General features: G+C 50.3%; 1 protein-coding gene across 1 annotated transcript; it reads right to left on the reverse strand.

Annotated features, from left to right (window-relative positions):
- Positions 1-1,029: 1,029 nt before the first annotated feature.
- On the reverse strand, positions 1,030-24,925 carry CIMAP2 (ciliary microtubule associated protein 2; the record flags this gene model as incomplete). The annotated part of the gene is made up of 10 exons (XM_080802258.1): positions 1,030-1,102; positions 13,372-13,505; positions 15,035-15,160; positions 16,192-16,353; positions 17,829-17,972; positions 18,145-18,282; positions 23,150-23,272; positions 23,396-23,560; positions 24,037-24,124; positions 24,876-24,925. 10 exons carry the CDS (start codon positions 24,923-24,925, stop codon positions 1,030-1,032), a joined length of 1,203 nt encoding a protein of 400 aa, XP_080658384.1.

Consider the following 24,925-nt stretch of genomic DNA (forward strand, 5'->3'; position numbering starts at 1 on the left):
CACCTAAATATTTCCTAGTTTTGGTATCATAAGTGGTATTTTAGATTTTCAAATTTTATTATCACTAATATATAGAAACATTTGATTTTGATATTTTGATCTTATTTCTTGAAAATTTGCTAAGCTGATTTATTAGATCTAGTTTGGACCTGTTTTGGCTCATCAGCTTTTTTGAGGATTCACAGGACTTTTTTTCACACAGGCGACATGTCTAACAGTAAAGACAGTTTTACTTCCTCTAAAACAGTCATTTTGACATGAGTGAGAAAGTAACACTTTTCATAAGGCACGCACGCTCTGAAGAGTATTTTTCACCATTATTGGAGTTTTGGGGCTGAGGCTGTGGTGTCCCAGCCTCCTTTATGTCTAGGGTCAACACAATCCTGCCACCTTACACAATCTCTTACCAACAAAAAACAGTGAAGGAAGTAGCTCGGGACATTGTGACCAACCCCACAGACCCATCTTTTTGGGTTAGACCTCTGTGCCCACAAGCCCCAACTCCAAGGATGAAACTGATTGCTTCCAATGACTGCACATGGCCTGGGGGCCAGCAACCTCCTCATAATAGTATTAGGTCCTGCTAGGCTTCCAGAAGCATCCTGGATGGAGATGGAGAGTTCCCAAAAGGGGCCTACAGCTGTCTTCTGACATATGTTACACTTTTCTGCCTCTTTTTGGATTTTAATGATCAGGAAGTCAAGCAATTTGACTTTAGAATAGAAGAAGTTCCATTAGTCCATCTGCTCCCATGTTTGTACCACTGGCTAATCTGAATTCTAAAGAAAGTTGATCTTTCTTATCAAAAGATATCTGGCCCCAGCTGTCCTAGCAGACATCATGACCTCCGGGTGGATGTCTCCAGCAAAAGCGATCCCACTGTATCCCTCCCCTCTCCCAGACATTCCCATGTGTCCTTTCTCTAAGACCTTCCCCACCCTCCCAATTCCCACTTCTACCTCCCATCCCAAATTTGTCTTCAGGCCTTTGGGCCCTCTGGTCACCACAGGCTGTCCTTCATATGCAGCTTTAAGGAGTAGGATCTGAATTGTAATCCACTGTTGGAGGGCACTTCCCCTTAGTAAAAGGTGTAATCCTTTCCCTTTAAAAAGACAGAAAGAGACAATGAAACTGGTCCCTTGGAAGGACTGAGCCCCCATCCCTGGAGAGGCACCCGGGGTTGGGGGGTGCGAGGAACAGGTACCAGCTGGCTGTGCTTCCCAAGGGATCCTATATGGGTAAGAGGACAAAATGGCTGACCTCCGGCAACAAAACAGCCTGGTTCTAAAAAGGAGATTCCTTTCCTTTGCACCTACTTTGGTTCATCAGAGCCTCCAAGTTGGTTTATAAGAACTTCAAGTACAAAATCCTAGCACTTGAAAGATCATCTAGGGGCGCCTCGGTGGCTCAGTAGGTTAAGCATCTGCCTTCGGCTCAGGTCATAATCCCAGGGTCTTGGGATCGAGCCCCACATCAGGCTCGCTGCTCAGCAGAGACCTGCTTCTCCCGCTCCCTCTCCCTCTGCCTGCCTCTCCCCATGCTTGTGCTCTCTCTCTGTCAAATAAATAAATAAAATCTTTAAAAAAAAAATCGTCTAGCCCACCCTGAGAGGGAAACTGAGGGTCTGAGAGAGGCAAGAACTGGCCTGAGGTTACCATGGTGGCCAGGATCAGGGCCAGAATTCCAGCCCAGAGCCCCTAACTTCACTCTAGTGTCCCTAGCACTGTTCTGATTCTTTCCTCCAAAGGGAACCCCTGGAGACTCTCGTTCCATCCCCAGAGCCATCTGGAAGATGACATTTCAAGAACCCTTTGCTTTGTGTATCTGCCTGCATATAGCAGCCATTGCACGATACACATTTACGTGTTTGTTTATTGTCTGACTTCCATGTAAACTGACAAGGGTATGAAGCAAGGAGAGCCCACACACATGGCTCATAGGGATACAGAATAGTACAGCCACTTCAGGAAACAGTTTGTCAGTTTCTTATAAAGTTATACACACCACATGACCTTAACACACTATGGTAGATATTTGCCAAAGAGAAACCAAAGCAGGTGTCTACACAAAGACCAGCATGTGACTGTTTGGAGCAGTTTCATTCAAAATGGCCCAAACTGGAAATGATCCAAATGGCCCTCACCTTGGAAATGTATTTAAAAAAAAAAACAAAAAACAAAAACAAAACCTGCGGTATGTCCATACAGTGGAACACAACTCCGCATTCAAAGGGAACGACTGCTACACGCAACTACAAGGGTGAACCCCAAGACTGCCACGTAAAACAAAAGATACACAAGTGTGTACCTATGGCACAATTCCACTTACACAACATTCTGGAAAAGGCAAAACTCCAGGGAAGATGTCCTCGTAGTAGTTGTCAGAGGCTGGGGGAGGGGGAGGAGATTGACTACGAACGGCACAAAGAAGCCCTTCAGGGCAATGGTAATATTCTACATCTTGCCCACCTTGGTCATTACATGATCACAGGCATTTGTCAAAACTCACGGAATCATATTCCTATAAAGGGTGAATTTTACTGTACGCAGTTATACTATTGTAAATCTGACTTTTAAAGAAATCCTCCTGTGGCTCTTGGCAGGCAGGATAAAGTCCAAGCAGCTTAGCTGTGCATTCCAAGTCCCTGAGGACTGACCTAGCCAGTCCCATCCGCCCTCTCCTCGGCTGTTCTCCCTGTACACACTCCACGCATCATCCAAAATGAACCATCTCGTCTTTTCCGGACGTCCTGAGATTTTTTTGCTCCCTGTCCTTTGCTCAGGCTCTTCTCTCTGTCCTAAATGTGTTCTCCTCCCTGGAAAAAGTGAGCCCTCCTGGAAAGGTCATGGCCGGGACCAGCTGGGCTGGAGATGCAATCCCGTTCGGGTCCTGGCATAGACAGAAGGCGGAAGGGATCCCAGTCTCCACTTCTCCACGTATCTGAGCCCTTTGCATTGTGACTCAGCAGCTTCCTCATCCAGAGGTAGAGTCAGCTTCCCCTTGCGCTTGAATCTGGGCTGGACTTACAGCTTGTCTAGGCCAACAGAATATGGAAGAAGTCAGGATGTGCCACTCTGAGCCTAGGCTGCCACAGGCCTTGAACACGTCCTCTCTCAAACCTCTGCCTCTTCAGTGAGAACAAGCCCAGGCTAGACTGCTGAGGGGTGAGTCGCTGTGGAAGAGCATCTAATTGTCCCATCCAAGACCACCCCAGATCAGCCAGCCCCAGCCAACCAACAGACCCATCTCTTCCCCTGACGCAGAGCCCATTTTTTTAGGGTCTACTGTAAAGTATCATCACCCCTTAAGGTCCCTTCATTTCAGACACGAAGAGGCAAAGCCAAGTCCCACCCCAATATTACATCTTCCCAGTGGCCCTTTCCAAAGACTTCCTTCTGTGTGGACAGCACTCTGAGGACAGCTTGCGGGCTGCTTGAGTCACAGGTATCTGTTTGCCAACTCCTACATTAGGACGCCGCAATCCGGCTGTGCCTCTCCATCTCTCTCCATCTCTTGCCACACCCTCTCCTGGGCCCCACCCTCCCCACCCCTCAGCCACCCCCAGCTGGCCAGGCTTGTCATCTGTCCGTGCCCAGGCCAGCAGCCTGGGACCCCGCCGTCTCTGCACCATCTTCCCATGCAGACCGTGGCTCCTCTCTCTGCACACCATGCTTGCACAGCATCTTGCCGAGCCCTCTCTCATGGACCTGATTCTAAATCAATCCTTCCCCTCTGCCCCATTTGCCTAGGACTTTCTGAGCAAAAACCCCTGCCCCTAGAAATTGTTGGCTTACATTTAACCGGCTCATCAACCTCTATGCTTTTCCCACCTCCTGCTTTCATCCAAGGTCAACCTTTTTCTGCACTTGGGAAGCTGCCCCTCCAGCCTGAACAAGAGGTGGGTTCCACCACCTAGCAACTGAAGCACCTGCTTCTTCTTTGCCCATCAGCCTGGAAGTAAGCTAAAGCCTCTGTCCCCACCCACTCCTACCAAAAATAAAGGAGGATGGAAGGAAGGAAGGAAGGAAGGAAGGAAGAAAGGAAGGAAGGAAGGATAAAAATAGGACCTCCTCTCTTCTCTGCCTTCCTTTGGAGCTCAAGACCCCATATTTCCTTTGTGCCATGTTGTGTCTACAGCAGTCACCAGACTTCCACAGTAAATGTGTAGTGGGATTGTGGAGGGAGGGGACTCCGTGCTGAGCTTCCCAAGGGTTTCTTCTTCCGGTCCAAACTCCTAAATCTCCCACCAAAGCAGCATATACAAAGGGCTGGGAAATCAAAGGAAACTGACCCGTGGGGGGCAGATGGAATGAGGACAGGGAGACAGAAAAGGCTTTCTCTGGCTTAGCCTTCCTGGGTCAGAAGAGCCCTCCCTCCTCGTCTCATCCTCCAGCAGACCATGGGGAAAGAGCAAGGGAAGTATCTGGGTTTGGAGACGGAAGGCCTGGGTCCACTTGCCCCGATCCTCCTTCTCAGCTGCCCTATCACTATGGGAAGAGATGAGTGTCTTCTGCATGAAGCTGGGCACCATTGTGGGGGCAGAGCTGCTGCCTGGTTCTCTTCCGCCCCATCCCAGCAGTCAGGGTGGGGCTGGCATGCAGCAACTGCACAGTGAGCCTCTGAGGACGGCGTGCATGAATGCTGTTGACTGGCAGTGACTTTTTAGGAAGTCTCGCTCCAAATTTCAGTCGTCTCAACTGGAAAACATCGAGAGTGAGATCTCCCTTTTAAAGTCATCGTATATAGCAAATGCCTAAGAAATCACTTTGTATGTCATAAACGTGCTCCAAGAATAATTATCATTATTATTATTATTACAAAGAATGGATATTTAGGATTTCAACTTCAGATTTCTGAGCAAGGACTATGGCTTTAGTTTAAAATCCTAAAAAGGTAGTATGCATGCTTTAGTATTTAGGAGGAAATGTATTGATGTCTGCCATCTACTTGACACGTTATCAAATTATAAGGTGGCTGACAGATGGACAGAAGAACGGATAAGTAGAAAGAGAGGTCATAAAGCAAGAAGAGCAAAACGTTAGTGATATAATCTAAGTGGTAGGTATATAGATGTACATGGCAAAAATCCTTTCCATTTTTTCTGTATGTTTGAAATTTTTCATGATAAAAAAAAGTCAGGCAAAAAAGCTTAAAAGGAAAAATAATCTTCTGCCAAATCAAACTGGAAATTTCCCACATGTTCCTTTCATGGAGTCATCCAGACTCTGGACCATCTCACCAGTTAATGCCCTGACTCCCCCTTTAACAAATACTCCTTGAGCACCTTCTGTGCAGGCCAGTGAGACACCAGAGCCCCAGAATCAAGAAGCTGAATCTGGAAGCTATATCTGGCAGGGACCACAGCATGCCAGTAAGTAATTACAGCATAAGGGAGAAAAGCCCCTCAAACTGGGGATCACAGGAGATTGAGGATAGACACTAACTGGACAAATCAGGAAAGACTTCCTATTTAAGTAGAGTTGTGGAGGATGAATAGGGGTTTTCCAGACAGGAACAAACAAAAGGATGTCCTAAGGACAGGTCACCGCGGCCAACCCATGGAGAGTGGTGCAAAGCGTAGCCTGGCTAGAGCACAGAGTTCTCTTGTCCACAGAGCAAGAGGGTGGGCCAGAGAGAATAAAAAGACCTGGTGGCTGGGGTCCTGGCTGGCTCAGCCAGTAGAGCATTCAACCTCCATGTTGGGTTTAGAGCCTAATTACAGAAAAAAAAAAAAAAAAAAAGAGGGGCACCTGGGTGGTTCAGTCAGTTGAGCATCTGACTCTTCATTTCAGAACAGGATCTCAGGGTTGTGGGATCGAGCCCTGCGTTGGGCTCCACCCTCAACAGGGAGTTTGCCGGGGATTCTGTCTCCCTCTCCTTCTGCCCCTCCCCCACTCACATGCGCTCTCTCTAATAAATAAATAAGATATTTTAAAAGATAAAGAAACACTAAAATCAGAAATCTGTTTTGTTTTTTTTTAAAGGCCTGGCTGTAAGCGCCAGAAAGGTGATCAGATGGAAAAGGTGGTCATCGGTCAATCAAGCACATTTATGAAACACCTATTGCATACACAGCTCTAAAGAATGAAAACCAAAAATGAAAACCAAAAGGCTGTCCTTCCCACGCAGGATTTAAATCCCAGGCTGCTGAGCTGGAAGCCCAGAACCCTATTGTTGGGCAGGAAGAAGTAGGTGAGGGTCAGAGGGTGAAAGGTGGCTCAGATTAGCTGTCACTTCACATCCCAGGAAGAGATTACGCAACTCCCACACACGCACTTCCTCACCTGGACTGGAGAGAGCAAAGTGTTTGAGGACATGTGTTCTGCCTCCTCCAAAAACCGGGCCCAGGAGGAGAGGCTGAAGCCCAGGGTCAGAGTCGGGGCACCGTTTTGGCCCTGCCTCTATGTGGCGGTCACTTCCTCTCCAAGCCTCACTAACTCATGCATACAGCAGGGAAGATGGCACTGACATTGACCCTTTGTCTTCCATGGCTCCTGCACAGCCCGTGGACTTTGCATGCGTCTCCCCCCGCAGGCGCACGTCATCACAAGAAGCACGCGGGAGCCACAGGCAGGGGTCAAGAAGAGCAAGTCAGCACTCAGCTGTCAGGATCCAGTGAGAACGCCTCCATCCTCCCCGTCTCCCTTCCTTCTCACTCATTCTTGACTCTGGCTTTATTTTTACGTGTTTTAATTTTTTTTAAACTTCTAGAGTCAAATGACTTCAAATGACTTCTTTTGCTTTCAATCTTTATTGTTCAATATCACAAGCAATTAAAGTTCTAAATTTTGCTCCAACTGGATATAGGGGTTTTATTATAATTAATTTCTAAAGGGTGTGTAATTCCTTTTTTTTAAAAAGATTTTATTTATTTATTTGGCAGAGATATCACAAGTAGGCAGAGAGGCAGGCAGAGAGAGAGAGTGGGGGGAAGCAGGTTCCCCACCGAGCAGAGAGCCCAGGACCCTGAGATCATGACCTGAGCCGAAGGCAGAGGCTTAACCCACAAAGCCACCCAGGAGCCCCAAGAGTGTATAATTTCAAACTTGACTCTCTCTTAGACCCGAGAGCTATTGAGAAGTGTACTTCCTAATTTCCAAATACTTGGTTTGGGGGACTATCCTTTTATTGTTAACATCTTGTTTTATTGCACTATGTTTAGAAAAAGTGACCAAATTTTCTATGTAGGATGTTTTAAACTTAGACATTTTTTTTAAAGATTTTATTTATTTATTTATTTATTTGACAGAGAGCGATCACAAGTAGGCAGAGAGAGAGAGGAGGAAGCAGGCTCCCTACGGAGCAGAGAGCCAGATACGGGGCTCGATCCCAGGACCCTGGGATCATGACCTGAGCCGAAGGCAGAGGCTTTAACCCACTGAGCCACCCAGGCGCCCCCACTTAGACATTTTTAACGAGATTTTCTTAGATGATTGACTTTTAAACATGTTCCATGAGTATCTGAAAATGATATGGAGTAAAGTACACCTATTCAAATCCTCCAAATAATTATTTATATAGCCTCTCTGTCAAATCCTCAAACAAGTCTATTCAGAACTCTCATTAAGATTGTGGGAGTCTGTCACTGTTATTTTGGGGTTGTAAAGGTTCAGTTATTATAACTTCTTTATGGCTTTCATTGTTTATAATGATGAAATACCCAGTTTTGTCCCATTTAATATTTCTGCCTTGAATTCTACTTTGCTTGGTATTTGTATTACCACTTTTTCTTTCTTTATGGGTTACATTTATCTGGTATCTCATAACCAAATCTATTCTTACATATTTTGTCTTCCCCTTTCTTTGAGGTCTGCATGCTAATTCCTTTGCCATTTGATTGGAGTATATCCCCCAGTACTATTTTCAGAAAAGACACATTCAGTATTTTTCCTAAATCTTTGTACATCTCTATTTGCCTTACACATGAATGACAGTTTGCTTATATAGAGAACTCTATACACAACGTTTTCTATCCATGTGTCAGAAGAGAAGCCCAAAACATGTCTGGTTGTCTATTATTTAAGTTGTAGGTTATTTGTCTTTTTAGAGGTGATACAAGACTTTTTTTTTTAAAGACTTTTATTTTATCTTTGAAACTCAGAAATTCTACCACTCTTTAAGTGAGCTGAATGCATACATTAACTTATTTCCCTTGTGAAATCCCACTAAAACAAGAGTAAAGGAATAAAAACTTTTAAAGCATATACTCACAGGGACAAAAAGAATAGAAGAAGCAGTTGGCAAAATATATATATATTTTGGAAGTTAAAAAGCAGATGGAAGAATGATAACTAAGTTAGCAGACCCAAAAAAGCTAAACCCTAAGCCAGTAGAAGATAAATTTAGGAATTCCCTCACTCCAGAGGCTGAAGAATCAGCAGCACCAGGTACCTCTGGAAGTTAGAGAGGAAGCAGAACCAAACCCAAGCTACTGATAGAGAGTCTGCGGAGTATTAGTTTCCCTCCCCACTCTCTACAGCCAGATGAGTGCTTTTCATGAATAAAGATTGGAGAATTTATTCTCTGGAGACAGAGAGGTTCTTTGTACAGGATGACACCAGTCACAGGTGATCTTATGGGTACCATATTTAAAATGGAAACAAATGGAAGTTCAGTCCCTAAATGTCGAGACCTCTACGCTCTTCTCCACTTAGAGCTCTGGTAGCCAAGACCCCCAGAAGAGTTTTCTTCCACCAAAGTAAAAGACAAAACATCTCACAATACTGACATTGAAAACACTCAGTTTGGTCATCCTATGTGCAGTCCATAATCAACCAGAGCTTTCAGTAGGATTTTTAGTTAGACGTGAATCCACAGCCAAGAAATACCAGACATTTGAGAAAAACCTCTGATATGGAATATTGAGGCCAAAACAAATATACAGGTAGGAAAAAAAGCATTTGGTAAAAGGAGACAATAGTCAGGCAAACTTGTCTTAATCAATAATATCTTGAAAGTATGAGCAAACACCATATCCATGAAATAAGAGAATGGCGTTACTAAAACATTTAGAAAACAAAAAAGAGCAATTAGAAATTAAAATATGAAATCAGAGAATGAAAAAGTCAGTGAGTAAATGAGAGAACATTTCTAGTCACCTGAAAACAATCAGCATCTCAGACATACCCAGGATGGAACCAAGCACAGAGCAGGCTTTTCAAATGAATCCATGAAAGAGCTTATCAGGAAATCCTTTTTCCCACCTATGACCTACTTACTATGCCTTGTGACACAGTTCTCCTGACCCAGGAAAGAGCCCAAGTGGGTCAGGGTTACAGGGACAATGTCAAACCAGAGCCCCAGTGCAAATCATGTACCAGGCTGACAATTAGACACCCACAGGGATCTGCTGGTTGACTTCCCTTCAGTAGCATTGATAGGCCTTGACTATGTCCCTGTCGGGTATAAATCATTCCCATTTTACAGATGGGAAAACTAAGGTCTGAAAAACAAAGGGTGACTCTTGGCTGGAGATGGGTCTAAATGGAGAACATACAATGTGTGTAATCTGTCTCAAGAGCGCTTGTCCTCTATTTGCCTTATTTTTTTTTCTGATTATAAAAATGTTATATGTTTTTCCTGAAAAATCCAAACACCTCAGAAATAAAACAAACAAAGTAGAATGCAAAAGACCCTAGTAACACTCCAGAGGTAACCATGAGCAACAGTTTGGGGCCTAGTTCTCCAGAGCGTGTTGTCTATGCATATGGAAATATATTTTAATAGGTTCACTATACTTCTATTTTTAATATTCATATGTATTTAGTCTTTCAGATAAAGTCTATAATAAATGTATCAAGTTCTACCTACTAGCCCCTTGAAATCTGCTAAAATGACATTAAGTACATCAATGGGAGAATTACTATTTTTTCCAATATCAAATCTTTCCATCCATGAACATGGTATTCCTTCCAGTTATTCAAGCCTTTTCCGACATCTTCTACCAAAGGCTTATATTTTTCTTCATGTATGCCTTAACTATACCTTATTAAGTTTATCCCAATGCATTTTATCAATGGTGTTGTTACAAAGAATGAGATCCTTTCCTTTATCTCAATTATGTTTTCTATTAGTTATGGCTGCAGTATCAGAAGAAATTCTTCACCTTTACATTTTTAAAATGAGCCCTCCTGGACTATTGTAAGTAAACACATTATAAATTGTGATGATTTGCTCTTCCTTAAGAGTTTTATTTCCTATTTGTTTTTCTTGTCTTACCGTATTTGCTGGAACCTCCACACCAGTGCTGAATAATTCCAGTGACACAAGCATCCCCTTTTTGTTCTTGACTTCATGAGAAGCCTTTAGCATTTTACTATCATATTTAGTAGTTTGGCCTCATCTTTAAAAGCCCCCAAATTCCCTCAGGACCCAAGTGCCCTCCCAGGGACGGGGAGATCCCCCGTCCCTGTCAAATTTTCTTCTTAATAGATACTTTTCCTTCTTCGAGAGCAGAGGGTGAGTTAAATTGCCGTTGTTTCTTTTCCTGGTTGATGTGCACTCTAAGGCTCTCTAAAGAACTCAGCCCTTATATAACTAAAACATAGAATTCCGCCCAGGCATAGCAGCTGCTAAGGGACAAGGAAGCTAGGACTTGCCACACACCTGCCAACCAGAATCCCCAGGCAGAGCACCTTTTTAAGCATCATCTCCTTCCATCCTCAAGGCAGACTCCACGAAGTGGGTTGTCTCATTCACTCTCATTTTTCAGAGCAAAGTCTGTCTCCATGTAACGTGTCCTAGGTCACACAGCTAAGCAGCAGACAGAATTCTAAACCAGGTTACAAAGGAAGTCCTATAACCTCACAAGACTGAGTCCTGGATGTGATCACAGTGGTGAAGGGGAAGTTCAGACCCAAGGGGAAGGCAGATGTTCAGGGGAGAAAGCTGAGAGTCTAATGGGGATGGGGCCTCCTTTACTTCCCTGCAGGCCTTTGCTGAGCAAACAGTATATAGAATGGAGCTTCGCTGACAGGGTGGCCAGGGAGGAGGGGCCCTGCAGGAACCCCCAAATCCTCACGTGGGCTTGTGTAATGGGAAGGACCCTGCCCTGGAAAGAAAGACAAGATACGAGTCCCTACTCTATAGTTCACCAGCTGTGTGACCTTGGGCAAATTGTTTCCCTCTCTGGTCCTGGTTGAACACCCATAAAATAGACCCAACCACCTTGGCTAGAAAGAGGAAGAAAGTGCTTTTGCACACTCACAGTGTTCCACTGATTTTCATTTAAACAAGGCAGATGAATACATGCATTTATCTCTACTCTCTCTACTCCTTCTTCAGTCTCCTGAAAGGACTAGAAAGGTGTGTTTTAAAGATAGACAAATGAGAAAAGGAGAGGCCAATATCAGGGGACCAGGAGTGTGACATGTTTTTTTGGAAAATGGAGCAAGCTGCTTACAATAGGGGGAGCCAGTGAGAAACCTGCCAGTTCCTACCACAAACCCCAGAGAGACCCAGGAATCGGAGGCACCAAAAAGCAGGCGAAAGACCAATGGCTGAAAACAGAGGGAAAGTTAGCCACACACACACCATTCCTCGCCCACCCAGTAGAAGACTGGAGGTTTGGTATGCATAGTGACTCCAGAGGGGGAGGCTGGGCACAGTGGAAGGCAGGCAGACAGGCACTGTCATCAGAATAGAGGAAGTAGGTAGAGAAATCCATACCCTGCTTCAGATCCCACTGCCTCCTCCCTTAAATACCAGCAAACACATTTACCCACCCCAGGATGTAGGATCCTTTTCTAGAGAAGCTGAACTGTCCCACAGAAAGCACCTAGAAACACTGCCATGGAGGGTCTTCCAAAAGAAGGACCAGACCCCCATCACCTACTCACTCCAGGTGAAGCCACCAACCGACAAGCCCCACCAGACTCACAGCCCCGGTTAGTGCTTTTCTCTTAAACACGAACAACACAGGTCAAAGAAATAAGGAACTTGGAAGGACCACAGGCCATGCAGGGGACAAAGGTAGACTGAAGGGAAATTGTCATTGTTATCTTCAGAAAAAAGAATATATGGCATATAAGACAATGCTCCGGGGACTAGGAAAAGAAAAGAGAAAAGAAAAGAAAGCAATTCACAACACTCAAGAGCTCTTGCAAACTACAAAAGATGAAGCCAAAATTTCAAAAGGCAATAGCAGGGTTCAAAGATAAGGACAAGGGAAATTTACCAAAGAGTAGGATGGAAAAGGCAGAGATGGGAAATAAGAAAAAAAAAAAAGATAAGAAAGCTAAAACATCAAACCAGGATAATTAACCTTCATCTAAAAGAAGGGAGACAAAGCAGAGGGGAGGAAATCACCAAAGACACAAATGCAAGTGATTTTCCCAGAAAATTGTCCCAGATGGAAGGAACCCACTAAGTACTATAGGTGAAAACAGACTCACACTAGGATTATTTAAGACTAAATCTCAGCACACAAAGGCAAAGAGAAGATCCTAAAAGCTTCTAGAGAGGAAGACGCATTCAAAGGACAGAAAAACAGAATGGCAAAGGAATTTTCACCACGCTGGAATTCTCAAAGGCAATGGAACAAAGTCTTCAAAATTCTGGAGAAAAAATATTTCCAACCTAACATCTTGTTTCCAAGCAAACTGTTAATCCGTTGTGCAGGTAGGAAAATTTTTTTTCTTAAAAAGCCCCCCCCCCCCACCAAAACAAGGGCATAAATCAAGAACAAAGACACAACAGCACTACTGCTAAAAATAAGCAGTTAAAAGTTGGGCTTTCCCCAAGCAGTCTGGTCCTCATGCCCTCACAGCAGAATGATCTAGAGTGCATGTTTATTCACACTTGAACATTCTGAAATGGAGATTACATTGAACCCGATGGCCTCTTGGGTCAATAAAATATGGCAGCAGCTCGCATTTACAAACTGCTTTGTACTTAGCCATGGCATCTCAGGCACTTTTTCTCCTTAGGCTTCACAACAGCTCCCTGAAACCAGTTTCAGCAGCCCCATCACGAACACCGAGAAACTGAGATTCTGCATGGGGAAGCCAGCCAGGGCCACACTGAGACGGTGGGGGTTGTGGGTGGAGGAGTTAGCATTGAGCCCCTTTTCCTTAGCAGGAGCTTTAGACAGAGCCTCTCGTTTGGGGGTCCCACAGTCCTCTGCTCATCACAGTTGAAGGAAAGGAGGCTCAGAGAGGTTAATGGATGCGCGCCACCTGACACAGCCAGTAAGCAGCACGGGCGGCAGTCTGAACCCTCTCCACTGCCTCGCTGTCGGGCTGGCCCCAGGGGCCGTATAGCTGTGTTCCCATGGGAAGCGAGCACAAGCTGGTGGGAGGGGGAGAAGGGGGGAACCCCAGCCCGCCCCAGAGTAAGCCCTTGCCCCTCTGCCAGCGCTCCAGGAGCACTCACTGCATGAGCCTGTCCCTGGCCGGGTCTGAGGGGTAGCGCTTGGATCCACCCAGGAATAGGGACCGATATTGCTGTCGATGGTCCTTGGTCTCTGCCAGCCAGGTGTTGAGGTAGCGACCGACACCTACAGGGTTCTGCACAAGGGAGAGGATGGCAGGACATTAGCAAGCCCAAGGCCGGGCCTGGAGACGTGAACTCAGCCCCTCCCCCCGACCACCACACTGCTCCCTATTCCACCTGTTAGGGCTTGAACTGTGTCTTCCAAAGAGATGTGCAGAAGTCCTAACCCCTCATATCTCAGCATGTGACCTCACTTGGGAACAGTCGCTGATATAATCAAGAGGCGCCAACAGAGACGTTCAGAGAGAAGCCACCTGCCCAGAGTCACCAGGAAGGGCGGGACAATGGCGGGCCAGGAACCCCAGCACCTGCAGAGCCGCTCTGCCAACAGTGGCCTGGGAGATGACAGGAGCCGGACAGGGTCTGAGGTGCTGCCCACAGGGGACAGGCCAGTTGGTTGGCAGCAAGGTCCCGGTGGCATGCCTCCCGCCCCAGAACGTGGATCTCACCTCACCCCTCCCGCTCTGGAGTGGCCAGCCCCACGGTAGCAGCATCTGGCTCTTATCTAAATACCTTTTCTGGGCTCCCCAAGCAAAGACCCTCTCCTCTGCAGGAGGTGCCGGCTTGGGGTGAGAGAACAGAAGCTTGCAGAGAGCTGACTATCGGGTCCGCCTGAGAATCAGGCGGGGTGACAGGGTGTGGGCACAGTGGCGGCCAAGCCAGCACTCCGGAGGGTGAGCAGGTGGAGTCGGGGTGTGAGGGGAGGCGGCGGGAGCATCGTGGGAAGGCGGGCGTAGGGGTGTGAGGGGAGGCGGTGGAAGTATCATGGAAAGAGACAGGTGAGTCTGTTCTGTGGCCGTTCATGGAGCCATTCACTTAGGATTCATGCTCCTCTCTGTGTGACTATTAGAATCCAATTAAAGGTGCACTTAAAGACTGAAGGGCGGGAGTAAGGAACAGAATGAGCTCGATGCCCAGTGCCATTTGTGTAAATGAAGAAGGCACGCACACGCAACCCGAGAGCTTAGCTGTTTTACAAGAACACTAACGAAAGGTTACATCGCACACGTGGGGATGGCTGCCTCTGGGGAGGGGGTTGGCGACCGAAGGGGACCTTGCTTCACCAAGGACGAGAAGGGGGCTAACTACCCCCAGAGGCCCCGAGACAAATAAAAAGAGAATGGGGGGAGCAGTTCCCTGAGAAAATCAGAGAATGGGATGGCTCTGGGGTGACGTCCCTTAGGGAAACGGTTCTCAAAAGTGTGATCCCTGGAGCAGCCGCGGCAGCAGCATCACCTGGGAACGTGTTAGAAATGCAGATACCCAGGCTCTACTACAGGCTACCAAGTTAGACTCTCTGGCGGGACACCCAGCAATCTGTGTTTTAACAAGCCCTCCAAGGGGATGCTAATACCCACTCAAGTCTGGAAACCATTGCCTTAGAGAAATAAGACAGTGGGAATCAGTGTTGGGGAGAAAGAAGTGGGTTTGGGCTCACATAGAGCCTCTGTTCCTAAGGGCAAGGAGGGCTTGGGGCTGCCTGTAGAGACAGGAGGGAGTTCCCTGCCCATCACCATGTAACTCCCACTCCAAACCCACTCACCCAGCTTCCCAAAACCATCTGGCAGGCCTTTATGCCCATTCGCTTGGAAGAGAACAGGAACGGTGGCTGGTTGACACGTTTACATTCTGTCTTTGGAGGAAGCCATGAACCGGGACCAGATGTGGCCTAGGGGTAAGGAACGGAGGCTGAAAGCTGGAAGGGTCTGGTGGTGTCAGCCTGGGGCCGGGGCAGGTGAGGGCTCTGGGCGGCTGACCTCATGCTGACCTGGCAGCCCTGGGCCTTGAGCCAAAAACAGGGGCAGGAGGGGTTTACCCAATCAACTTCCAACTCACCAGGAGCCCATCCTCTGTGAGGATGCCCTGTGGAGGATGTCCACAGGAGCCCTGTGGAGCCCTCATAACCCATGCCACCCACTCTAACCCCACCCATCAGCCTGACCCCTCTTTCAGGATTCCCAAGGACCCACAGGCCTGGGAGGGCCACAGAGGTGTTTCTAACCTGGAAAGTGAAAGCCACACAGAGTTTGGAGCTAGAGGAGCTGGCCTCTTCTCATACTTGCTGGGGGAGCCTGGGCAAATCCCTCCCCATCTCTGGGGCCTCAGTTTCCTTTTGTGAAATGCAAACGTTAACTCCTACTTTGGGGTGCTGGAAGATGCCTGGCTCAGAGCAGACATTCAGGAAATGGTGGCACCCTTTTTCATTCCTCCAGGCCCTACTCTTTCCCAAGCCCTAAACAGTTCTCCCTGGGGGGCAGGTCCTGCCTAGGGGGCCTATCCAGGTCACCGGCCACCCCACCCCCAGAGAGGAGTGCCCTCGATCCCTTGGAGGAAACAGGTGGGCAATCCCCTATCGGGGTAGATCCCTTATTCACACTCTGTCCTGCCCCATGTTCCTCAGCTGATTTCCAGGGGCACATGGGGGGTTCCAAGCCCAACGCTGCCAGGTCCAGGCCTTCACCTCTCTCAACCCACCTGGGTACGCTCAGAGGACAAGCAAGTAAACTGAGCCTCAGAGAGTGGGAGGGACTTACTCAGAGTGACAAGACAGGCAAGACCAGGACTGGAAACCATGTGGGTCTGATACCCGAGGCTGACCTTTCCCCTGAAATAGCCAGCCCCATCCCATGCTGGCCCCGAAGGAGAGCCCCCTCCCAAGAGAAGAAGGAAGTAAGGTCATGGAGGGGGGGAAACACTGACTAGTTTTCGGGGGCACTGGCTAAGGGTGGCCCAGTAAATCCTTTCTGTAGGGGTTTCCAGGTTGCGAGAAATTTTTGAAAAAACCCCACGCTTCTTATTGTGACGTGAGTTAAGTTCTTCCACGAAGCTCGTAAAATTCATCAGTTCCCTGGGCTTTCTTTTCTGAGAAACAGAAAGAGAAAAAAAAAAAAAAGTGTCTGTTAGGCCAGGAAAATCCAAGCCCTCTCTCTGGACCCTCAGCAGCAGAGAAAAGCAAGTGGCCACACAAAGAGGCATCACTGTCCATCCTGCCTCCCCATGTCCCCAAGCTGGGGGCGGGCAGAGATGCAGCCCCGGCCAGGGGCCAAGTGAGTCTCACAGCCTCCATGCCCATGCACCCCAGACAATGTAACCAGCATCTGTTTGCACATTCCTTCACTTTTGTGCTCATTTCAATGGCATTACGGCCGGCATCTTGTTCTCAGCAGGAGCAGTGGTCCAAATATCTAAAAACCAGCGTGATGGGGTAACACAGCAGGTTTTTTGGGCTGTGATCTACTCTGTAGGACACTCCCATGGCGGACACTTTTTTCCAAACCTGTAGAAGATACAATCCTCAGACTGACTCCTCAGGAGGACTATGGGCTTCGGGTGATAATAATGTCAGTATATCGTACCACATCTGTCACCCCGGGGCGGGATGTGGCCAGTGTGGGAGGCCGGGCAGGGAGGGGATACCAAGGAGGTATAGGAACTCTGGGTTTGCTGCTCAAGTAGGCTGTGCTCCTAAAAATACTCCAAAAATTAAAGTTTATTATTCTTCAGATAATAAAAAATATTCTCTCCCATAGCCCCTGCTGTGCTGGATGGGACCACGTCAGTAGCTGGTCGTGGGGGCATGTGGGAGGCCCTGGCGAGGAGCCAGGTGGGAGGGCTTATTCCGTGGCAAGTCGCCCATCAGTCCAAAGCGTGTCAACGTTTCACCACCAGCAACCCCTCGTCACCACCTGCCGACACTCTGCGAGGTGTTTACTCATGATTGTGTGTCCTTTTCCGCTAGCAGTGCCACAGTGGCGGTCACGCCCGTGACTCTGACCTGCCCCCAAACTTGCACAGCGAGTGGAGACAAAATGAGCAGGCTGTGGGACAGAGACTGAACTCCAGTCGCCTCGAACGGGAAGAAAGCAAAACGCCATGCCAAGGATCACACGACGAGCGTGACGGGGGCAGGAAAGGTGGTCTGCGAGTTAAAATCTGACCTCAGTTTCCCCGCCCTCCCAGCCCTCCAGGTCTCTGGCTCGTTAACAGCACTGCTGCGAGCTGGGCCTGTGACACCTGGAAAGTGCTTCTGAAATAGCCGGGCACCCACACCTGTGCCGTCGGGGGCCCTGTGGCATCCGGCTCTGGCACTGTGACCCTCTGTGCCTCCTCTGCGGTCTGTGCGGGTGAAGCCAGACAGACGTGCTGGCATTCAGACCCTAGCTCTTCTCCTTCCCAGAGGCGTGGACACCCCACTTCCTTACCCAACACAGGGTGCCCCGTTGCACTGGGGGCCGCGAGGGTGGGGAGCGCACAGGCTGGTGGTGCTCCCGGTGTGGGGAGTGAGGCCGGCCACGCGGGCGGGGAACACCTGCTCCATGCCTCACCTGGGTACACACCTGCACCGAGAAATGCCCGTAAGGCTGTGGCTTGCTGCGGTCACCAGAGAACGTGTCGTAGAAGCCTCGGGTGCCCACGGATTTTGCCAGGTACGCCTCAATGCCACTTTTGAAAGAGTAGGTGCCTGGTGCCAGACCACTCCCCTAGAACAGAGCACAGATGACAGTCCCCCAGGAGAACCACTGAAGCAGGCCCTTCCCACCCCCTCCTCCACAGGGGTTCAGTTTCCCCATCTGCCCCGGGAATCCTCTCCGTGCCCCCACTGGCCCAGGACTGTGCAGAAAGGCAGGCAAGGCCCGGCCAGATGGGGGGTACCTGATGAGCCATGGGGGGTGTCCTGTGGGTCATCCGGCATGGGTGGGCCTCAGAGTGAGAGCGGCTGCAGGACTTCTCCTCCAGCTTTGTGTATGGGTTGCCCTTCACCCCATAATTTCCGGGGCCTGGATAGTAGTTCTGTCAGGGGGGAGAGAGGGGCATAAAGGTCATCAGTCCCTCTGCTTATGCAGAGTATGTCTGAGGAAGAGAAGCCCCTGGGAGGGGAACAGGATGTTCAGGGCCCGTGTGTGTTAACCACACCCCAACACACAACGTGCTTGGTCTCAACACGGCTCCACACTGCTCGAAACTTCAGTCCCAAGTTCTGGCTCTTCCCTGGGGCCCCAATGGCCTGGCCAACTCATTTCATGCCGCTGCCTTCCTCCATCACACACTCCTGCCAGCTGGGCTCCTTGCTGCTCGCCAAATACCATTCTGCCAGCCTCCTTGCCTGGGTTCGTTTGCGCTGTTACCACACCCCAAAATGCCCTCCCTGCCTTCTTGGCCTCGGAAAATTCTAATTCTGGAGCACCTGGGCGGCTCAGTCGGTTGAGCGTCCAACTCTTAGTTTGGGCTCAGGTCATGATCTCCCTCTGTTAGGAGACTGAGCCTCAGTGTAGGGCTCCTCGCTCAGCGGGAAGTCTGCTTCCCCTCTCCCACTCTCTCTGTGCCCCCCATCCCGCTCACAGGCGTGTGCGCCGGCTCTCTCTCCCTCTCTCAGATAAATAAATCTTAAAAAAAGAAAAGAAAAGAAAAGTCTGATTCTGCAAAGCCAGCACAAATGTCATCTCTCCTGGGAATGAAGCCTTCCTTCCCTATCGCCCCAGACAGTCGCCGGCTTCAGTGGTCTTAGAAATGCCATCTATTACACCCATTTTATAGCCCTGCATTTGCATGAATGGGGTTCTCACTGTGCTGTGAACGATGCTGTGACCTGGAAGGATCTGGGGTCCTGGGTTTGAATCCTGGTTTTGCTGCTCCATAGCTGAGTGACCTTGGACATATCCCTTCGTCCTTCTAAGCTTCAGGGTCCACCATTGTAACATGGAGATAGTAATATTTTTCTTCCAGGACAATGAGGAGGAAATTTTAAATAATGTCTATAAAGTCTCCTGCACAGTGCTCAGCCCATACTGGGCACCAAAACCTAAGTCAGGGTGGGATGCCTGTCTTGGGGGTCAGGAGGAGAGTTTGAGGGGGAAGGAGAGATGGAGAATTGCAGCTGGAGTGAGTATTTGGAGCTTCCACTGCCACGGTTGGAAGTATGGTTTCTGTAGGTGGGGTGAAGAGAGGCCCCCTGCAGTGCAGGTGGGTGGGTGGGTTGATGTGGGGAGGTGGTCCTTGGAACGTTTGCTGCTGCACTGCTTCTCTCAGCCACACGAGGTCGCTGCCGCCCCACAGATGGCTCAGCCCTGCCCACTGCTCACCAAACAAGCCTGGGGAAGCAGCCCCACAGGACAGGATGGAGGAGGCAGGGAGCCCCGCTGGGGATCTGTTTGCCCTCAGAGGACAGGACCACGAAATGCCTTCCAGGGGCCGGGGTTTGCAGGTGTGCTCAGGAGCACCCAGGGAGGAAGCTGGGTCCTTGCTTGGTGTGTGAAGTGCTTCAGAAGCCTCAGCACGTTGGTCCTGGCGGTGACCCAATGAGAGCAAATCAGCACCATCCACAATTAACAGATGGAGAAACAGTTCAGAGAGTCAGACCTCAAGTCCAAGGTCCTACCTCCAGAAAGGAGCAGCGGCTGAGCTTCCAGCTGCAAAATCCACCCTCTTCCTGAGCTGATTCCCAAGGCACTGTGTGAGCCCCAGGGGCGGGAGGGCCATGAGCCCAGGGGCACCTTCGAGGTGACCTTAGAAGTGCCTGTTACAATAGGGGTGCCTGGGTGACTCAGTCGTCTGCCTTTGTCTCAGGTCATGATCCCAGGGATTTAGTCCTGCGTTGCTGGATGGGAAGTCTGCTTCTCCCTCTGCTTATACCCCTCCTCCCTGCTTGTGTGCTCAATCTCTCTCTCTCTCTCTCTCTCAGATGAATAAATAAGATCTTTAAAAAGAAGCAGCAGCAGCATCAGTTACAACAGAGAGTGACCGCTGCACTTGGAGTCCATGGACAGCGCCCAGCCCAGAGCCCTGGGCTCATCTCTTCCTTCAACCTTTCAGGTTTCAAGGTGGAGTAACACACCTGGGCTGATGTGAAAGTCCATGATTTTCTTATTCTTTTTCTTTTTTTTTTTTTAAGATTTTATTTATTTATTTGACAGAGACAAAGAAAGATAGAACACAAGCAGGGGGAGAGGCAGAGGGAGAAGCAGGCTCCCCACTGAGCAGGAAGCCCAGTGTGGGGTTCATCCCAACACCCCAGGATCATGACCTGAGCCAAAGTCAGACGCTTAACCAGCTGGGCCACCCAGGCGCCCTGAAAGTCCACGATTTTGACTGGAATGTTTGGCTGTCAGCACTTTGGGGACCCAGGCAGGAGTAATTAATTCTGGGAGAGGTATGTGGGAATGTAGGAATCAGCACAGCTTTTTTTTTTTTTTTTTTAGCTGGACCCATGGAGGGGTCAGTGTTCTGGATAGGGGGCAGCTGTAACCCAGAGGAGGCCACCAGGCTCCCAGCCCAGGTCTCACAGCAAGAAGACAGAAAATGGGCCTCGGACATGAGCTTCCCAAGGGATTGCGTTCTGTACCCACCAGGGCAGGGCCACCTCCTTGAGCTTGCTGTCCAGCCCTGAGCCCAGGAGAGTGGCTTGGAGAAATACCGCAGGGCCTGGGGGAGGTTACTGCAGGAGCAGATAGGGTGACAAAGTAGGAGAAGAACCAGCTGGAAGTGAGGGCCAGGCTGTGTGGGACATTTCTCCCTTACTCAGCCAACACTCACAGATGCCCCGGGGCTGGGGGCTGGAGACATAGGTAGGAAGCATCAGGCTTATTCCTCTGTCACCATCTGGGCAGGGTTCTGGCCCAGACTGTCATCCAGGGGCCACCAAGGAACAAAATCCCAGTGAGCCCACCTAGGTGTCAAATACACTGCTTATGGATCCAAATCCTGCTTGCACCACTCATAGCTCTGTGACCTTGGGCGGTTACTTAAGCTCTCTGGGCTCTTTTTCTCATCTGTAAACCGGGGATAATGATAGGGCCGACCTCACAGGGATGTTGTGAGGATTAGACTAATTGGTACACTCAGGTGCTTAGGACAGCAAACGGCACGTGGCATAACTCGTCAATTGTTACTACTTTAGACTTGAAGGTAATGACTCAGTTTGAAATGCCTCTGGGCAGCCCCTCTCCCCAGGCTGCGGTGAACAGCGTCTGTGCCTAAAGATACAAAGAGCTGTAGTTTCCAGGTTTCACCGAGGTAAGGCAGAGAGAAAGGGCCTGGCTTTGGGGATGGACATTTCCTGCTTGCCTAAGGCAAAAGGCTTATCTATCCTCTCCGAGCCTCCCGGGCCTCACCTGGAAGGTTTGCAAACACTGAGAATGTTTTGGGACACCTCGTACTTAGCAGACAGGCATGCACTTATTCAGTCTACAAATACCTACTGTGTGCCCACTGAGTGCTGGGCACAGCTAAGACCTGGGAGTCCCGCAGTGAGCCGACCAGGCAGATGTCGTCCACCCTCGGGGGCTGATGTCCAGGGGAGCAAAAACACTAGACACGACCTTGAACAGGACTCCTAGGAAAGGGAGCTATCTGTCACCTAGTGGGGGTCAGGAAGGCTTCCTGGAGGAAGTGACCTTGGAGCTGACAGCTGAGGGTTGACGGAGGGGCAGCAGGGGAGGTTGACCAAGGGAGAGGGAGAGGAAGAACACTTCTGGTGGAGGGAATGGCAGGAGGAAAGCCCCAGTTGAAAGAGCTTGGCCCATTTGAGGAGCTGGAAGGAGACCAAGAGCATCCAGTGCAGAGAGCACCAGGGCCGGGGAGGAGGGCACTTAGTCAACCTCAGGGCGCGCTCTGCTCCAGGAGGGTGTGACTTCTGCCTTCTCCCTTGTGCCCGTCCTGAGCTTGTGTCCCACTCTGTTCTCCCCATATGGGATGATCGCCCCTACCCACACGGATGCCACTCCACCCCTGACCACCATCACCTCCCCCATCTGGATGCCTCGGAGCCCCACCCCCAGGAGCAGGGTGCTCCTCTGAAAACGTAAATGAGGCCCTTCCCTTGTCCAAACCCTCCACGGTCTTGCCACAGCGCTTGGAATCAATCCCCAAGCCCTGCCTTGCTGCAGGGTCCTGCGCTCTGGCCCTCACTCCTCTGCCCTCTCTCCTCCTTCCACTCTCGCCCTTCCTTCCAGCCGCACTGGCCTCCTGCCCGCTGGTTCAACTCCCAGCCTACACCTGCTGTTCCCACTGCGTAGAACGCTCTCCCGCAGCTACCGTGAATCTCCAGCGCTCATGTCCTGCAGGTTTTGCTCAAAGGTCACCTCCTCCCACAGGTCTTCTCTGGCCACCCTATAAATTGCACCTCCCTCACTCTGTATCCCTTCCTGGTCTCATTTTTCCTCATGGTCCTGATCATACAGGATTTGCTTCTCTGTACTGCTGTGCCTTCCGCTAGGGCCCCATTCCATGAGGGGAGGGGCCTCGTCTTCCTCACAGCTCCATCCCCAAGCCTGAGAACAGTGCATGGCAATTAGTGGGTGCTCAGCCATTATTTGCTGGCTAGACAGATGGACATACAGATGGATGAGTTTGTCGAGCACCTAATATATAGATGTTTGGACTCTGTGCTTGGGACTCAGAGATGAACCAGACCCATCCCTGCCCGCTGGGAGCTCCTGGGCCGGTGAGGGACAGGCACAGGGATATACGACGGCCCTTGGACTCAAGGTTGTGATACTGGAAAGCAGGAGGCAGAGGGGTTTGGGAGACCCAGAGGAGAGCTTGGCCGAGCCTGGGGAGGACATGGCACGAGGAGGGGTGTGTCCAGCACCAGCCAGGCTGCGTGCTCTGCAGATGGAGGGGAGCATGGGGGGGACCCTCCCCAGTACCTGAGGACACCTACCCCAATGAGTCCTCGGAAGCGAACCTCCCCCGAGCTAAGCAGCCCCCGGGTGCTGCAGGGCTTCTCCTTCAGCTGTTCCAGGAAGTCTTTGAGGTTGTAGGAGCCGGGCCCCAGCTTCTCCTTCTGCCCCAAGAGAAGAAAGCAGAGGGTGACAACCTTCAGCTTGGGAAGGTCCTCCCAGGAAGGAGTCTGGAAGGTGGTGGCATTCCTTAAGGGAGGAGCACTGCAGGGCCTGGGAGGACTCACCTGCAGCTGCTTCTCTTTCATGATGGTCTGGTACTGGAAGTGGGGCAGCTGAGTCAGCCTGACGGCTTCCTGGGCCCGGGCCCAGCCTGTGCCCACCTCTCTTCTGAGCTTCTTCTTGCTAAAGCAGGTTTCCTTGGAGCTGTAGGTCCCAGGTCCTATGTGGGACTGAGTCAGAACACAGTCACATCCACAGAATCTGTCCACAGAGCAACTTCCTCCCCACAGAGGCCACCCTGAGCTGGGGGTGGACAGGTCGAGTCCGCTGTAGCCCCTACCCTTAGTCCCCAACCAAGCACCGAGGGGCATGGCCCTCATGGGACCATCATAACACCCTCTGTCGTTGATCCCCTTATACTCCCCTATAGCGGGGAAGGGTAGTATCATTGGTATAGCCTGCAGCCAGTTCTTGCCAGAGAGGAAATGCCCCCCAGGGCTCTGGTCCCAACCCACGCTGTCTTCACCCCAGTCCTGCGCTTATCAGCACACCTAAGGCCCCGACTCTGAGCCACGCTCGGTGCTCCCAACTAGGGGCTTTGGAGAGGTGTTAAGGCACAACAGTGACACAATTCCTCCCCAATGGCAAGGCACTGGAGGGGGGCAGGGGGGAGAGGTAGGGCTGCAGGGAAGCTGCACGAACTTACCAGGTCCAAAGAATGAAGCCTGGAGTATGGGGCCTCTGTGAAAGTGCTGAATTTCTTCTGGCTGGGGTAAACTGCAGAGACATCAAACCTAAGGAGGGACGGAGGCCCAGTGAGAGCCCAAGGCCTGGCCCCCAGACCCCATGTGGACAGTTCTGGGGGTGGCAGTGTTGGCTTCCCAGAGGACCTGGCTGCTGGAGCAGGAGCAGGGCTGCTGGGACCCCAGGGTCTCTGTCCTTCCTGCCTCTCTCCCCCTGGACACCACCCTTGCCTGGTCCCCTCCCCTCTGCTAGGGGCCTTTACTCAAAAGTCATCTTCTCCTTCCAAACACCACCTGCCAGCACCTCCCAGCTTCTCCTCCCAGCTTGCTTCCTCTCCTTAGCCCTATCACTACCCAACATTTTATATCTTTTTCCTTTTGGTTTATTATCTACTCCAACCACCCCTCCCGACAAGAACGGCCAACCCTGGAGTACGGGTTTTGCCGTATGCTCGCTGTTATGTCCGCAGAAGCTAGAACTGTGCCCCGCACAGAGTAGGTGATACACGTAGATGGTGTAAATGTGGGAGGTGGGGGAACCCCTGCGCTGAAACCCTGCCAACCTCTTGGGCGGAGTGACACCCCGCCCCCTCCCGCTGGGCTGCCGGCCTCTGCGCGGGGCCCACAGGAGGTGCTCTCCAAACGCTTTCAAATCACTTTAGGATGGTGAACGAGCCCCGGGCCCAGAAGGGCAGCCGGTGTGACCCGGAGAGAAAGACGGCCCCGTTCCTCACTGCCAGGCACCCTCCCGTCGCTCCCTCCTCCCCCAGACTCCAGCCGCGCCTCCAGGGGGAGCCCCCACCTGTGGCTCTGCACCCCGAAGGGTGCCCCGCTAAACCATTTGGTGCCCAT

Source organism: Martes martes, assembly GCF_963455335.1.
Source record: "Martes martes genome assembly, chromosome: 4".
NCBI lineage: Eukaryota > Metazoa > Chordata > Mammalia > Carnivora > Mustelidae > Martes > Martes martes.